This window comes from Mercenaria mercenaria, chromosome 13 (genome assembly GCF_021730395.1).
Source record: "Mercenaria mercenaria strain notata chromosome 13, MADL_Memer_1, whole genome shotgun sequence".
NCBI classification, from domain to species: Eukaryota; Metazoa; Mollusca; class Bivalvia; order Venerida; family Veneridae; genus Mercenaria; species Mercenaria mercenaria.
The window spans coordinates 70,943,917-70,961,900 of NC_069373.1; the positions used below are offsets into that span (position 1 = coordinate 70,943,917).

The window sequence follows — 17,984 nt, forward strand, 5'->3', positions numbered from 1 at the left end:
ATAATTTTGTATTCTACCCTACATTGCACAGGAAGCCAATGGAGTTCACGCAGAACAGGCGTTATATGGTCGTATCTGGATGTTCTGGTTACGATTCTAGCTGCCGTGTTTTGGACATATTGCAGTTTGTTCATTGACCGTTTTGGAATTCCATATAGAAGAGAGTTGCAATAATCCAAACGTGATGTAACAAGAGAGTTGATTAGAGATTTGGTTGCGTTTGCGGTTATATATTGTCTGATGTGACTAATTTGCCGCAACTGTGCATAGGAATTCCTACACACACTATTCACATGTTGCTCCATCCTCATGTTCGAATCCAGGAAAGCACCGAGGTTCCTGACACTGCCTGATTGTTTGATTTCAGAGCCGTCCACTTTCACAGATATGTTTGAAACAGATTGTGTCTTGTGTTCAGATGAAAATATGATTAATTCTGTTTTTTCAGCATTGAGTTTCAACATGTTAGTATTCATCCAACTTACTATATCCTTTATAACAACTTTCAACGCGATGAATGGTCTCCTCAATAGACATTTTATTTATTGGTTTGAAGGATTGATATAACTGCGAATCGTCCGCATAGAAATGATTGTTCAGTCCGTGCTTTCTGCAGATAGCTCCGACTGGTTTTGTGTACATTGTGTAGTTCTTTGGCCCCAGGACAGACCCTTGGGGTACACTGTACTTCATTAGCACTGGTTGTGATAGCTCGCCATCTATGCATACGGTCTGGTAGCGGTCACTAAGGTATGACATCATCCATGCGAGTGGCTTGCCTGTAACACCAAAGTGACGTTCAAGGCGATGAATCAACGTCCCGTGGTCAATAGTGTCAAATGCTGCAGAGAGATCAAGCATCACAAGAATAGTCACATTGTTCTTATCCAACGATTGAAGAATGTCATTTTGAACTTTTAATAGGGCGGTTTCGGTTGAGTGGAATTTTCAGCATAGACTCCCGACTGTCGTTTAGATCTATATAAAAAATTACACAGCATCTGGTTGCAATCCTCGTGGAAGGTTATCTCATGCCTATATCATGGAATGCAGGACATTATCATCATCTGTTCTACAAGTCCTGACTTTCATATGGGATAGTATGTTCTGTGGAATAGTCTCCCATCTCTTCAATTCATCCCTTGAGAAGTTCAGTGTTGCTAGCAGCAACATCAAACATCCGTTACCATAATCTGACCTTTCACCCATGTTTTTTAATCTTTTAATCATTAACACATTTTCCTTTCCATTATATATTTGACCCGAATAATCTTTGTGGATTGACGTCTGACCAGGTCGCTCAAACACGCCACTGCTTTCACTGACATAAATAGGATCGTTCTCAAAGCTGATCGAAATTGTGTCGTATTATTAACACTGTAACAGGTAGATCGTGATCGTTTTCAGTTGTTTCCCTAAAGTCAACAGAACAAAACACTTTATAGTGCACAGGGCTTGTGCCGTTATTAGCAGGTCCATTTACCGATTACCTATTTGTAAACACTTATCGTAGTAAACATTATTAAAACATATACTGAGTTCTTAAAACTACCAGCTTAAAGTATGTAATCTTCGAAAAATGTTAAGGAGGAGGTGGGTTGCATAGTTGCTCCAGCCCCTGCTGTTTTAATCTACGAACTTGTTTAAAACTTTCCGCTTGTTCAATTTGACATTTGGCGGGAAAGTTTGTTTGGTCACATGATCAAGGTAACCATAGGACAAGGTCATGTGATACACAAATTATTGAACTCGTGTGACCTGGCATGGTGCCCCGCGGGTAAATTATCCTAACGCTGAAGATGGATAGAGAGAAGAAATAAGGATGACAGACAATAACCCGCATGTTCTGAAGGAGTATAACCCAGATTACGTTCCTGGGACAACGTGAGTATTTATTAATCAAATTCTATATTTAGAATCGATTGACACATGAAATAATGTCAACAAAAAGCAATTTTAATAATTTAGCTAGGACATGTAGATCTATTGGATTTTCACCTTTTAACATAGTATTTTACCCATGTCATAACAGGTCTGAAGCAGCTTTAAAAGACATAGTCTTTATTCCATGACACTATAATTTAAAATATTATAATGTCTAGATCTAGCTTGAAATTAAAATAAAAATGTCCAGATCTAGATCTAGTCCAAAATATAAGACCTGACATAACTCATGCATATCACTTTATGTCGAAAAAAGCTGTAAAATGTGAGTATTTTGAACGTTGAACTCAAATGACAACTTTTTTCACGTCTAATTATTTGGACTAATCTAGATCTATCTTAATATCTAGGTTCGAAATTGATTAGAATCTACTTGTCAATAATATTTTAGATTTCAAACTTTTATACATTTCTTATATTTACAGAAATTTTATGTTGTCTAGTAAATATAATTGTATTGGATTACAAACATTATCACAAACAGGAGCAGACCTGAAGGACTTTGTATGCACAGGGGTGGGTTAGGTGTGGGTTTGGGGGATCTCCCCCAAGAAAATTTTAAAAGTTAAAGGTTAAATAGAATGATTTGATTTATATCTAGCTCACATTACAGGCCTGGGTCCAGTAATATTCTACTGGGGGCACCAGTTTAGAATGAAGGCGCCACCGGCGACATGCGTAGCGCCAAGTGGATGTAGGTACGGGAGTGGGCCCGCTGCTCTTGTTAAGGGGCTCAGGTTCCCCCTGGAATTTTTTTTAATACAGGTATGAAATGGTGGGCTCTAATGCATTTTTGGGTCTTAATTTTAATGAATGGGAGAGTGTACTCCCCTCTTTTTATGGGGTCAGGGGTGTCTCCTCCGGAATAGTTTCAAATACAGTTATTAGATTGTGACCTCTGGTGCATTTTGGGGTCTAAATTTTAAGGAACATGAGAACTTGAGAAGGTATTATTATTATTATTGTTATTATACCAGATTTATATAGCGCCCTTTTCATGATCAATTTCACGTTCAAAGGTCCTTTACATAGTTCAAATGCAGCCACACAGGGCGCATAATTCATCCTCTACTAGTACAGACACAGAGCGATCTGACCAGAGGGACAGAGTGAGACAAAGCCCCCATGACAGATCAGAAATCAGATACAGGCTTGTCCGGCTAACTTAGCCTAGCTCGTTGCGAATAGACAGCCTGGTTCTTTAACGTGCCCAGTGTATAGCACTGATACACGCAAGGATTGCCTGGGTTCCTGACCAATACACCTCAAGTTGGGTGGGAAACACTGAAAAGCGTTTCTGAAAATTCCCATGTAGCTGCAGGAGATCGAACCCCCGACCTCAGGATTGGAAGGCCAGTGTGCAAACCACTGAGCTATCCGTCTTTTCAGAGTATAGAATAAGGTACTACCCTCTTTTTAAAGGGGTCAGGGGAGTTTTCCCCTGAAAAAGATTTAAATGGTGGCCTCTGGTGCATTTTTGGGTTTAAGTTTTGAGAAAATATCATTCCTTTGCCAAAATAGTTGGGTGCAATTTTGATGGGTATATTTGATTTCTCAGCCAACTGTGGGGGAGGTGGGGCATGTGCCCCTTAGGGCCGTGCCTAGATTCGGGCCTGGCTGTATTAAACGTTTTAAAATGTTGGAGAAATCTACGTTTTTTATGACGAAGCATTGTTACACGCAACAACAACATCTTCAGCTTAGTGATTATTCTATACTCTGAAAAGAATTTAAGAGCAAACTTAACGAAATCACTTCTAGATCTACATGTATTTGTTTACATTCAATTACATTCAACAACTGGTAGTCTAGAGTATTTATAATAAGATGTTAACAGTTTTGAACTGTTTACATAGGGCGTACAAAAAAAGAATTGTTTGTTATCAGTATCCCGACCTACCCTAAATTTTTGGCCCGACCCTAAATGTTTTTATGGCCTTGGAGAATATTTTTTTCAACTTTTTAACAAAAAGTTGCAAAACTCCACTTTTTATGCTTTAAACATGGCCAGTGATGTTAGAAATCAACTTACTGATGTTCTAAAGGCGTAACCCCCTTATTCCCTTATTTGTATTCATTTTTTGACAAATAAATAATTTCCGAAAAGTCTCCCTAAATAATAAAAAAAAATCAAAAAAAAATTTTTTTTTCGACCTACCTACCCTAATTTTTTTTAGCATGTTACCGGAAACAAAGAATTTTCTTTTTTAGGCCTAGTGTCAAACTGTCTGTTTGGCTGATTATATAATGCTAATACTTACCTGGTTGGAAAGTAAGGCATGGACATTGTCCCATGTTAATCATCCAATAGCTCTAGTTTTTGGTTTTTGTCTAGTATCCCTGTTTGATTAAAAACATCATGGTAGGCAGACATTAACATAATGTCTGACATTTTGAAATTTCGCGTAATGCAAACATCATTCGGAACTCGTGATAATCCAATGGTGATGTACCGAAAGGAGTTAACCATGAATGAAAGTATGTAAAACAAACGCTTGAATTATTGATATGTCTCTATATGATAAGTATAACAAAAAAAGGCAGCTTGTTTAATGCTGAGGATTTATTTTAAAAAGAACTTGGTTGATTTTTCAAATTTTATGAAATCTATGTCTTTTAGCTTTTTTAATATTTTTGGGTCTATTTTCAAACTGTACGCATGTGCGTACAGGCACCTACGTACAGGCGTAAGCCCAGGCACGCCCCTGACAAACAGTAATGTTAGTTTAAGTGGTGCTCCATTTTTATAGCCCAAGTCAAAGACACGGCAAACATGAATGTAGTCAAGAGAAATCTTTAGGAAGTCTGCAGGACACAAGATCCTTGGAACACAATTCTCACAAACGGTCAGACTATATCTCAGTAGCCAGCGCTCGAAGTAATGCAAGATCAGTTACAACAAGTGGTCAGAAATCTGCTGGGAAAAAGTCCAGGAAGTCGGATGACCAGGTGAGATAGTACTTATATAGTGGTGTGATAGACCTTTGATAATTACATTAAAAGTTGATCATTAAATTATTTCATTTTTGCCTTTAATAGTGCTTTGTCTTCCTGAGCCTCAGTTAAAAAGAAATGTCCTCGATACAAATAAGTAATCACCTTATTTTAATACTGAGAAATTTATTATATCAGAGGCATATAGCTAGGACTTCTAGAATGTCTATGCAAATTACCTTGAGGAGTCAGGGACAGTGCTGTCCTTTAGAGTTATTTAAAACATGTGTGGTGCAATCTGGACACTTTCCACAATAAAATTCCTGTAAATTTTATAAAATTAATTTCCATATAGGTATATATATTACAGAAAAAATATTTTTATATACATTACATCTTTTCCAAAAGCTGGAAGTATTTAAGGTTCCTCAAAATGGTTTTAAATTTATGGTGATTTTCTTAATAAATTTTTATGTTGATATTCATGAATGAAAATATTTCAGTTACTTTTATTTTAGACGTTTAAAGAATGGCATTGATATCATTCAACAAATTCACTGTACACAAGAGAACTATAGATCTATGTTTGAACCAAGAAAATGCTTATCTTATCTTAGGAAAATTTCAAGCAAATTAGGCCAGTATTAGACAGTGTACTTTCGTTTTTCATTTTGTGCTAAAATCATATGATTTTGTGACTTGTCATTTTCCCACTGCCATTTCACAAGCCCGATTTATAATACAATGTATTTCTTAAAATCCTTAACAAAAACTATAAACATTGTCAAGATGAGACAAACTAATGGAGTCACACTGCTTTCTGTCAAACATTTCTTGAAATTTTTTATTGGTAATTCACTTAATGGTATGGTTTTTTTCCAGAACACTGTGTTATCTTGCTTGGCATTATAGTAATTAGAAACCTTGCCACACTGGTGCTTATACACTCTGCGCCCTTATTGTACTACGTCACAAAAACTTAAAATTCGGGAAAAAAACAACAAAACCCATTACAATATTGACATAATTATAAAGGTGTTTGAAAAAACTATAGTCACTAGCAAACCATCTGGTACAAGTGACCTTAAACAAATAAATGTGACAAAGCTGTTCAAAGTTGTTAACATCAGGAGTAGCGTGCATTGATGCTTAAAAGGACATTTCGGGGGTGTCAGAGTAACACCAAACGTGTTACGGCAAGTCCAAAACTTCTATCAGAAAGTTTGTTTTAGGTTTAAAGAAAAATGAAAATGATTTTTTTTTAAAGTAGGGCACACATTCTGAATAATGACAAGCACCATTGAAGAGATCATGGCGAATGTTAAGAGATTTGTAATGTACAACCATCCCAAGGCCATATTTAATGCTCTGTAGTATAATGGAGATAGAACTTTTGATTATCAACCAAAGACAGAATAAAATGGAATAAATGTTCACTGTTTAGGCATAGAATATGTATATACCCTACCCAGACCCTGTTTAAATTGCATTTTTGTACTTTCTGTTCCATATTTTGAGGACTATGTGTAAGCAGCTTTGTATTTTTTAGCTCACCTGTCACAAAGTGACAAGGTGAGCTTTTGTGATCGCGCAGCGTCCGTCGTCCTTCCATTAGTCCATGCGTGCGTAAGCTTTTGCTTGTGACCACTCTAGAGGTCACATTTTTCATGGGATCTTTATGAAAGTTGGTCAGAATGTTCATCTTGATGATATTTAGGATAAGTTCGAAACTGGGTCACGTGCGGTCAAAACTAGGTCAGTAGATCTAAAAATAGAAAAACCTTGTGACCTCTCTAGAGGCCATATATTTCACAAGATCTTCATGAAAATTGGTCAGAATGTTCACCTTGATGATATCTAGGGCAAGTTCGAAACTGGGTCACGTGCCCTCAAAAACTTGGTCAGTAGGTCAAATAATAGAAAAACCTTGTGACCTCTCTAGAGGCCATATTTTTCATGGGATCTGTATGAAAGTTGGTCTAATGTTCATTTTGATGATATCTAGGTCAAGTTCGAAACTGGGTCACATGCGGTCAAAAACTAGGTCAGTAGGTCTAAAAATAGAAAAACCTTGTGACCTCTCTAGAGGCCATACTTGTGAATGGATCTTCATAAAAATTGGTCTGAATGTTCATCTTGATGATATCTAGGTCAAGTTCGAAAGTGGGTCATGTGTCCGCAAAAAGTAGGTCAAATAATGAAAAAACCTTGTGACCTCTCTAGAGGTCATATTTTTCATGGGATCTGTATGAAAGTTGGTCTGAATGTTTATCTTGATGATATATAGGTCAAGTTTGAAACTGGGTCAACTGCGATCAAAAACTAGGTCAGTAGGTCTTAAAATAGAAAAACTTTGTGACCTCTCTAGAGGCCAAACCCTTAAATGGATCTTCATGAAAATTGGTCAGAATGTTCACCTAGATGATATCTAGGTCAAATTTGAAACTGGGTCATGTGCCATCAAAAACTAGGTCATTAGGTCAAATAATAAAAAATCCTTGTGACCCCTCTAGAGGCCATACTTTTCATGGGATCTGTATGAAAGTTGGTCTAAATGTTCATCTTGATGATATCTAGGTCAAGTTTGAAACTGGGTCAAGAGTGGTCAAAAACTAGGTCAGTAGGTCTAAAATTAGATAAATCTTTTGACCTCTCTAGAGGCCATGTTTTTCAATGGAACTTCATGAAAATTGGTCAGAATTTTTATCTTGATGATATCTAGGTCAAGTTCAAAGTCGGGTCACATGAGCTCAAAAACTAGGGCACTATGTCAAATAATAGAAAAAACGACGTCATACTCAAAACTGGGTCATGTGGGAACAGGTGAGCGATTCAGGACCATCATGGTCCTCTTGTTGTACAGGTAGCTACCCCTCTGAACATATATCACGAGCCCTGTACTGTACGTGCAGTCATATAACATACGTACAAGATGCTGATTTTGTAAAGCAGCCTCTTATACAAAATAACAAAAAGACATAGGTTTGATAATGAGGAAGTTTGTCATCCAGGCAAAGATTTTCCATTGCAGCCGAGTTTTCTCACAGCCAAAATTAGCTGAGTTCTGATTGACCAGATGTTTTGCCAGGAGAAGAGTTCATGGAGTCTGAAACAGGCAACTTTATGAATTTTTATGCCCCCGAAGGGAGGCATATAGTTTTTGAACCATCTGTCCGTCTGTTGGTCTGTCCGCAATTTTCGTGTCCGGTCCATATCTTTGTCATCCATGGATGGATTTTCAAATAACTTGGCATGAATGTGTACCACAGTAAGACAACATGTCACGCGCAAGACCCAGGTCCGTAGCTCTAAGGTCAAGGTCACACTTAGACGTTTAAGGTCATTTTTCATGATAGTGCATTGATGGGCGTGTCCGGTCCATATCTTTGTCATCCATGGATGGATTTTCAAGTAACTACGCATAAATGTGTTGCACAGTAAGACGACGTGTCGCGTGCAAGACCCAGGTCTGTAGCTCAAAGGTCAAGGTCACACTTAGACGTTAAAGGTCATATTTCATGATAGTGCATTTATGGGCGTGTCCGGTCCATGTCTTTGTCATTCATGCATGGATTTTAAAATTATTGGGCATGAATGTGTACCACAGTAAGACGACATGTCGCGCGCAAGACCCAGGTCCGTAGGTCAAAGGTCCAAGACTCTTACATCGGCCATAACTATTCATTCAAAGTGCCATCGGGGGCATGTGTCATCCTATGGAGACAGCTCTTGATCATTAAGTGGTAATATCCAGGATTTATTTATGAAATTGTTCATAGTTTCTTATTCATGAACAGTTCATGAACAGTCATGACCAAAATTGTTGAAAATGTACTTCATGAAGAGTTCATGATTTTTTGTTTATTATTTTAATGTCTCATTTTCTGTTCATGAATATTTCATTCATGAAATCAGAATAATGCATGAAAAAAAATGCTTGAAACTTAATGGACAAAATTATGAACATTTTTTGAATATTTCATGAAGAACACCCTGATATTCATATTTGTCTGAGCTAGAATTTGCAGCCAAAAATGATGAGCAGATGCACTAATTTGCTTGTAGATACAGGTATTGACTGCCACGAAAGTGGTGAAATACTAGCTTTGTGAGTTACAATACCTATCTATTTATAATGTAAGATATGATACCAAGTTCATGAAAACTGATGACAGTTGTGTCTTCATAAAACTATTGCCATTAATATCAAAGTACAGATTAAAAAGCACCCACTACACTATATTATTCCTTTCTACAGCATTTCTATAGAAAAGAATACACACTGCAGCTACAAATAATTATGAACAACAAAAAAGAAAGACCTACAATTTTTGCGCCCAAACTAGTGCACTTTTAAAATAACACATTGTGAAAATTACAGACTTCACTAGACTTCACATAGTATTTTAAGAATATTAAATTCATAAAATATTCATGTTTTATTATTTGAACATTTCATGAATATTTCAAGAATTTTGTGAATCCTTCAATAATTCTTCATATCTTCATGAAGTGGGACACACCTCACTTCATGAATAAAACTTCATGAAGAGAGCTCTAAGAATTTATCAAGAATAGTTCATGAACAATTCTTGAAAGTATGAAAAATTCATGACTTCATGCATTTCATTTCGCAGGGGCTGACATGCAACTAGTGATTGATTATTTCACTTGCATATTATTCTATGAGTTGAGAAGAAATAAAATAAATGAAACAAATACATACTTTTAAGTATTTTTGCTCATGTAATAATATGTATTTTTTTTTATTCAGTCATTATTGATTCAGATTCATCATACACTCATGGTGTGTAATACAATTACCCCTTCCCTCATCTTTTTCATGTTAATTATTTGCCATTTATGGTATTGCAACCATAGCTATTATTGGCAATTTCCATTATTGGCAATTTCCATTCAAGGTTTTGCAACCATAACTATTATTGGCAATTTCCATTTAAGGTATTGCAACCATATATCTATTATGAGCAATTTCCATTTAAAGTATTGCAACCATATATCTATTATGAGCAATTTCCATTTAAGGTATTGCAACCATAACTATTACTGGCAATTTCCATTTAAGGTATTGCAACCATATATCTATTATGAGCAATTTCCATTTAAGATATTGCAACCATAGCTGTTATTGGCAATTTCCATTTAAGGTATTGCAACCATATATCTGTTATGAGCAATTTCCATTTAAGGTATTGCAACCATATATCCATTATCAGCAATTTCCATTTAAGGTATTGCAACCATAACTATTATTGGCAATTTCCATTTAAGGTATTGCAACCATATATCTGTTATGAGCAATTTCCATTTAAGATATAGGAGAGATCACCCTGACGTCAAGCATCAACACCTGTTTATCTGGCGGTGGGCAAAACAAAATATTTTTACATCGTTTGTGTATGGGATCGGAATTTTTATTTTTTAATAACTTTTTCGTTCATTTATGGATTTTAAAAATTCAAAAAGTTTTGAAATGCTTACGGTTTTCATATTTTCTTATTCAAATATCTTTTGAAAATGAATTACCGTTTTAAATGACATATGATTTTAATAGCGGCGTAGCGATGCTCCAAACTTTCGGAAAAAACACTGTAAGTTAAGCGTTCATAATTAATCCATTTTATTTCGAAATAATAATTAAAAGTTATCAATAAATTGCTTGTTTTATATCCTTTCCATTGATCAAAAAAAATTTGATATTATATATGTTTTAAGAAAATTTAAGCAGTTAGAAAAACATCACTGTTAACAAAAAACATGGTCGCTCGGCGTCTGCCCACCCGATCTTGGTCTTATCAGTTCTAAAAATAGAATATACACGGATTTGTTTACAAACACGATCTCTCCTATTGCAACCATAGCTATTATTGGCAATTTCCATTTAAGGTATTCCAACTTATTCTTACATGTTATTTTGTTATTCTTTTGCCATTAATGTAGCGCATGCAAGTACACAGTTTCCTGCAACAACCATAGAATGAAAGAATATGTAATCAAATCTGAATGCCAATTGTCATTATGGGTGCTCTACCTTAATTTAAAACATACAGTTTTAATAAATATTTTACATTGCCTATTTATGCAGGAGGAGAGGGAAAATAATCAGGTAATGCTGACCTTTAACTCATTCTAATAATAACTGTTGCTAATAACCTTACTGAATTAATAAAATAACAAATAACAAAATAAATTGCGCCTCAGTGCAAAAAGAAGGTAATTGCATAGTACATAGAAGCACTCATCTACTTTTTGCCCTGAAGTGATGAAATGTGATGGCTGCAAAATGATTGCCTGACCTCTTTGAAAATACAGTATATATTAGTGGAAATACTTATAATGAAAGAATGTCATAAGAGTAAATTTAAACATTATTTTCTTTAATAAATATTTAAATGTGAGTTGATGTGTTGGTAATATGCTAGTTACAGACTTTACCCTACTTTTTCAACCAATCACATGCAAGAGATTTTCAAAATATTCCAGTATTATTTCATCTAGATTGTACAACTTGTACATGTCAGACATATTTTCACTATGAAGACCAATCATTAAAAGGCTGAACAACTTAGAGCTGCATGGAAAAACTAGGAAACGGTTAAATGGAGGCTATGCAATAGAAAGAGCATTGAAACTCGAGGGTAAACGATTTGTACGATGGGGCATAGCCCCCGAGTATAAATCGTTTACCAGAGAGTTTTAATGTTCTTTCTGTTTTGTATCATAGCCATCCATATATGGTAGTTGTAGGCGTTCCACATTGCCATATACAGCAGTTCAGTGAGTACTTAAAATCCTTGCTTTACAAATGTATAAAGCCCAGGTAAAATAAACCAATGCTAGAGCAGAAAATCAATAAAATACACTTCGCTGTCTACTGTTCCAGACATGCTGGCATACTCTCCTATCCAAAAGTGCGGTAACTAGCGTGCAGGTATTAAATACCTGCACACTTAGTTACCGCACCCTGTACTCAGTGTATACGAATTACCTGCACCAAATTTGTTAAGAAAATGCACCGAGCTATGATACAAAAAGTGATATTCAGCATTAAGAAACTATGGTCAGTCACTATATGTGCAGGCACCCAGCCTTTCGAATCCTTATTGCTGAAAATTTCTCTTTATAGCCTGTATTTTGTATTCCTGTTTCAGAAGAATTTGTTGACTCGCAACTATTATGTTGAAACTTAGCTGTAAAATTGTGGAAAGTTTGTTATGCCCCCGGGCATATAGCGATTGAACTGTCTGTCTGTCTGATTTTACAGTTTCGCTTACAGCCCACATTAATGACTCTATTTAGTTCATACTCTCACTCAACAATCTTTGTGGTAAGACCTACAAACTGATCTATATATAGATGACCTTCACCTTCAAACTTAAAACTAAAAAATCCAGTTATACTGTTTGGCTAACAGCCAACATTAATGACCTGGTTTAGTTCATACTCACACTCAACAGTTCTTGTGGCAAGACATACAAACTGACTTATATATAGATGACCTTGACCATAATACGACCGTCATTTTCAAATTTAAAACTTGAATAAAACAACATTTTATGGTCTAACGCCCAGCATGAATGTCCCAATTTAGTTAGTACTCACTCTTATTAAACCTTGTGGCAAGACTACAAACTGACCTATACATAGATGACCTTAAACATCATATGACCTACACCTTCAAACTTAACCCTTGATAAAACAGCATATTTTGGTCCTTCACCCGGCATAATTGTCCCAATTTATTTAGTACTCACTCTCATTAAACCTGATGGCAAGACCTACAAACTGACCTATATACAGATGACCTTAAATATCACATGACCTTCACCTTCAAACTTAAAACCTGAATAAAACAACATTTTATAGTCTTACGCCCATAATGAATGTCCCAATTTAGTTAGTACTCACTCTCATTAAACCTTGTGGCAAGACCTACAAACTGACCTATATATAGATGACCTTGAACATCATATGGCCTTCATCTTCAAACTTAAAACCTTAATAAAACAGCATTTTATGGTCCTATGCACTGCATAAATGACCCAATTTAGTTAATACTCACTCTCATTAAACCTTGTGGCAAAACTGACCTAATGTAGATGACCTTGACTTTCATATGACCATCACCTTCTAAGTTAAACCCTCTACATTTTGGTTAACCAGATTTAACTATTTTGCCTACAGCCCACATTTATTACCCGATTTAGTTCATACTCACACTCAACAATCCTTGTGGCAAGACCTACAAACTGACATATGTATAAATGACCGTGACCCTATATGACCTTCACCTTCAAACTTAAACCTTAACAACATTTTTGGTCCTACAGCTCGCATTAATGACCAAATTTAGTTCATACTCACACTCAACAAACCTTATTGCAAGACCTACAAACGGACCTTTATAATGATGACCTTGACCTTCATATATTCTCCACCTTCAAACTTGAAAAACAACAACTTTGGTCATATACCGGGGGCATGATTTTTAGCTCGACTATTCGAAGAATAAGTAGAGCTATCCTACTCACCACGGCGTCGGTGTCGACGTCGGCGTCGGTGTCGGCGTCAGCGTCACACCCTGGTTAAGTTTTTCGTACCAGTCCACATTTTGACAAAGTCTTTTGAGATAAAGCTTTGAAACTTCCAACACTTATTTACCATCACAATGTCCAGTTGTAGGTAAGAGTACATAACTCCATCAAGCATTTTTACTGAATTATGGCCCCTTTTGACTTAGAAATCTTGGTTAAGTTTTTCGTATCAATAGGCAAGAGTACGTAACTCTCTCATCTTTTTTGACTGAATTATGGCCCTTTTTGAACTTGGAAATTGGTTCTGTTTTGTAAATGTCCATGTTTTGTCAAGACTATTTGACATATGGCTTTTAAACTTTAAACACTTGTTTATCATTATGATTTCCATCTGTAGGCAAGAGTACATAACTCTGACAATTATTTTGACTGAATTATGGCCCTTTTTGGACTTAGAAATTTGTTAAGTTTTTCTTACAAGTCAGCGTTTTGTCAAAACTGTTTGAACTGTGGCTTTGAAACTTTTAACACTAGTTTATCAACATGATTTCCACCTGTAGGCAAGAGTACATAACTCTGTCAACTATTTTGACTGAATTATGGCCCTTTTTGGACTTAGAAATTAGTTAAATTTTTCATATAAGTCCATGTTTTGCCTTACATATAACTTAACATATTTGCCATCATGGTCACACATTGCCATTTAGTGCAAGACTAATCGAAATCCACAAATACAGGAACGTTTTTTGTTTAATCTATTTTTTTGTTTAGTCTGAAAATCTATGGAAATATTTTGACCCCATTCTTCAGTCAATTCTTCGAATAGTCGAGCGCGCTGTCATCCGACAGCTCTTGTTAGTTTTGAAATGCAGCTCCTTGTTCTGAGTGAGTTTGCTCTTGTCTATGACATGCATGTATGTGGTTAGTTGACTCTCTATTAGAAGGTTTGAATTGCCTTGATGATTCAGACTTTGAGTGGCAGCTGTTGCCAGTGTACATATGAGCTTGACAAGTATGAAATGTTTTGGTTTTTAATAGCAACTTTGTATTGAATTTTCACATTTAAGGTAGTGGACCTGTATTTGACTATTTTTGCATAACATGCACATGAATATTAGTATACTGGGTGCCTACCAGTCACCGGATAGGAATATATACGGAACAAACGTAATTGCGACTTTATTTCGATTATATCGCCGTTACCAGCTAATCAGAAACATTCGACATTTTGTTTTGACTGTCATATATCAGCATTGACCTGACAAGTACGTATAAACGCAGAATATTGTACCATATATCACGTGTTTACAAAACTGTTGTCCTCTGACATTGGGGCATTGGAATGGCAGGGCGCATGCGCAGTATTCATTATTTTAAGGAGCACCAAGTGGGTCTTAAACAATTATAGCAAGGAACTGCAGACGATAGTTTACTTTTTGATTCATTCCTCACAATATATTAGTAAAAATACTACTTTTACAAAATGTATCAACGGCTGCATTTGCTTGGGCCATGTGTTGAATACTGAAAGAGAGGTGACTATTGGCCAGAAAACACAATCGATTTATATATATTTACCCCCAGTTTGAGCTTCAATTCTATTAAAACATATTTATAGATTTTTTTGGTTTTCTGAAAACAGCACAAACTGAAATAGATTAGATTTTGTTGGCTCAGAGTGATCGCCAGTGGAATAAGCTCCGAGATATTTTCTGCTGATAGAATTTCGTTTAAATGGTAACACAGGTAAAACACTGCTGTTACGTAGTTCATCCCTGTGTATAGTTTAACCCCTTGAATATGGAGGAAAACATGTTTTAGAAGGCACAGATGACAGAAGGACATGATCAACGATTTATCATGAAAAATGCCATTGTGAAATAGTAATATCAGTCTTCTAAATATGTGTCCGGTGACTATTCTGCCATGTTGATTTATGAGGTGCGTTTCATTACCCTTTTAAGCCTCAAAATATCCAATGTTTTACGTCTGATTGATTAAGTTTTTTAATTTTCAAATGACAAATGAGCTGAAGATTAAACGGTGCAAATTTCATGTTTTAGTGATACTTTTTCATAAAATGGCAAAGGAAAAACCCCGATTTCTGTCCGGTGACTGGTCGGCACCCAGTATACTGAAGAATGCCAAAATTGCATATATCTGTAATGTAATTTGTTGATTATCAATTATGGGTACACTTACTTAAATCTCATAGATTTATGCAAGATGGTTCATGTGGCTGAGATGCTGTATATGAGTTGGTGATATTGGTACAGTTGTTAGACTGGGTACACTTGTTTCACTTACATTTATTACATGCTTTAGAACCAATAGTAAGATATAAAATAAGGTTAACTTATGGAAGTTTTGCTAAACATATATGACCTTGTAGTATTAAGTTATCAATTGTATTTAGTAATATCATTTTTATTTGACCTTGATTTTATGATATTGATAGTTTTTATCATCATCATTTGACATTTACCTTGATGATATTGAGAGTTTCTATCATCACCATTTGACCTTGACCATGTGATTTTGACACTTATGTCTGTTGTCACTTGACCTTGACTTTTTATTGATAAATTCTCTCTTCAACATTTGGCCTTGACCTTTGCAGTGTTGTTTTAACTAGCTTGTTTTTTTTTGCTTTTTTGTTTTAATAATAATAATAATAATAATTGTGTTAACATTAATGTTTACTTTCAGCAGATTTTTCTCCTTTATTTCTAAAAATATGAACTTAATTCATTCTTTAAATTTAGTGTAATAATTTTACTTTATTTTTTCACTAAAAGTTCTTCTTCAGACTGTAATAGAAATTTCTAAAGTAGATTGATGCATTTCACTTTACATTTTTATACTAAAAGAAAAAGGTATATTATATACGAGGGTTGATCCAGAAGTTACAATAAATGTACACGTCGATCACTTCGTCCATTGCGCATTTATTCATTGTTGTATTAAAGAAATTAAATTAAGATGTAAGCTTATTCAATTATGACTACATGGTCAAATACTGTTTTCTTTTTAAATATACAGAACTTTGAAGTTTACCCCAGACAACATTTCGTCGCATACAAAAATAGCGTTTCCATAAACAGTAAGAAACAACCAAACAAAGGCAATCATCAACTAACATCAAAACTACACAACTACTCATATGAAATTATAATATGTAATTATGTCTTTTAGTAGGCAACTGTGAAAACTATGGTGTCATCCTCGTGGATTAAAGTTTGATATATAGTGCACATATTGACAAACATATCAATTTCTGACGTCAATAATGTCAGGGACTTGTGGCGATCTTCTTTCCCATGCTTTCTGTGTATATCGATATCTCAATAATTAAATAATAATTATTTATGATATTTTCAATAAATATTACAAATACAGTACAACCTCTCCAGAGCGGCCCTCCATTAAGCAAAAACCTCTCAACAACATCATCAAAATTTCCCGAAATATACTGTAAAATTACCTCTCCAGTACAACACAGTCAATATTTGTATCTCTCAAAGGTTGTTGCTGTACAGAGGTTGCACTGTAGATTAAAGTTCTTGGGTAAGAACTTCTGTTACTTTCTTTTCATTATACATGTTTTTATGGCTCCAGTGACATTACTTTTGGATCAACCCTCGTATTATATAGTAAATGAGTGTAGAATTAATAAATTGAAAAATTAATAATTATGTTATCTTATATATATGATGCTCTTAACTTAAGACTATCGCTGTTTCTTTAAGCACATATTGAGGTATACAGACACTCAATATGAAAATGGTGCAAAAAAACAGCTATCGCATAATGGCGGATTCAGATAGTTCTAACTAAAGTTTTTTTTGCTCTGTTAAAAGCTATTTTCCATATTTTCTTTGCAATCTTTTGCTGCAATCACAATGTCATGACAGTTCTATGCTTTACATTTAGGTAGCATTTTCATAATGATATAAAAGCATGACAGAATTTGTCATGGAAATACACCACAACTACAATTTAGGGTCTCAATTGTTTTGGCTGATTTTGCAGTTTGTGTGTTTTGCTCAAAATATTTTTCAATCATGACCCCCACTTTTTATTATTTTTAGACAGCACTGACAATATTCTTTGAGAAAATGTATTAGTTACAAACATTTAAAAATGGGTCCTGATGTGTGCTGCTGTCAATTTATGTAGAATAAAGAAGACTGCTATTTAGTGTGTTCATGCCTATTGAAAGGGGAAGCAAATCTAAGACTTCTCTTATTGACCAATATATTAGATTATTTCCCTTAGCTCCAAAATATAAGATGTTTTTATCGACCTAATTAAGGCATGTTAATGTAACTTTGCACTCTTTTTTTTTTTCTGCAAGCAATATATCCCTTTGCGTACTTTATTGAGGCATATGTTTTAATATGATGTAGATTGTAACAGATACCAATGCATAAAAGGTTGATGTCAAAAATCAGTCATTTACTACTGCGATGTACAGTAATTCTTATTGTTTTAAACCAAATATTTTACTGTGTGAGTTACCACAGTAGATTTTTTTACAAGCGTTTTATT

General features: G+C 35.0%; 1 protein-coding gene across 1 annotated transcript in view; it reads left to right on the forward strand.

The window, feature by feature from the left end:
* The first annotated feature begins 1,822 nt into the window (after nucleotides 1-1,822).
* The window catches only part of LOC123529037 (uncharacterized), a 171,238-nt gene continuing 155,076 nt past the window's right edge, over nucleotides 1,823-17,984 (forward strand). Inside the window, exons 1-3 of the mRNA XM_053520973.1 lie at nucleotides 1,823-1,884; nucleotides 4,695-4,893; nucleotides 10,985-11,005. Coding sequence (XP_053376948.1) covers nucleotides 1,823-1,884; nucleotides 4,695-4,893; nucleotides 10,985-11,005 — 282 coding nt within the window. The remainder of the gene's footprint in view (nucleotides 1,885-4,694; nucleotides 4,894-10,984; nucleotides 11,006-17,984) is intronic.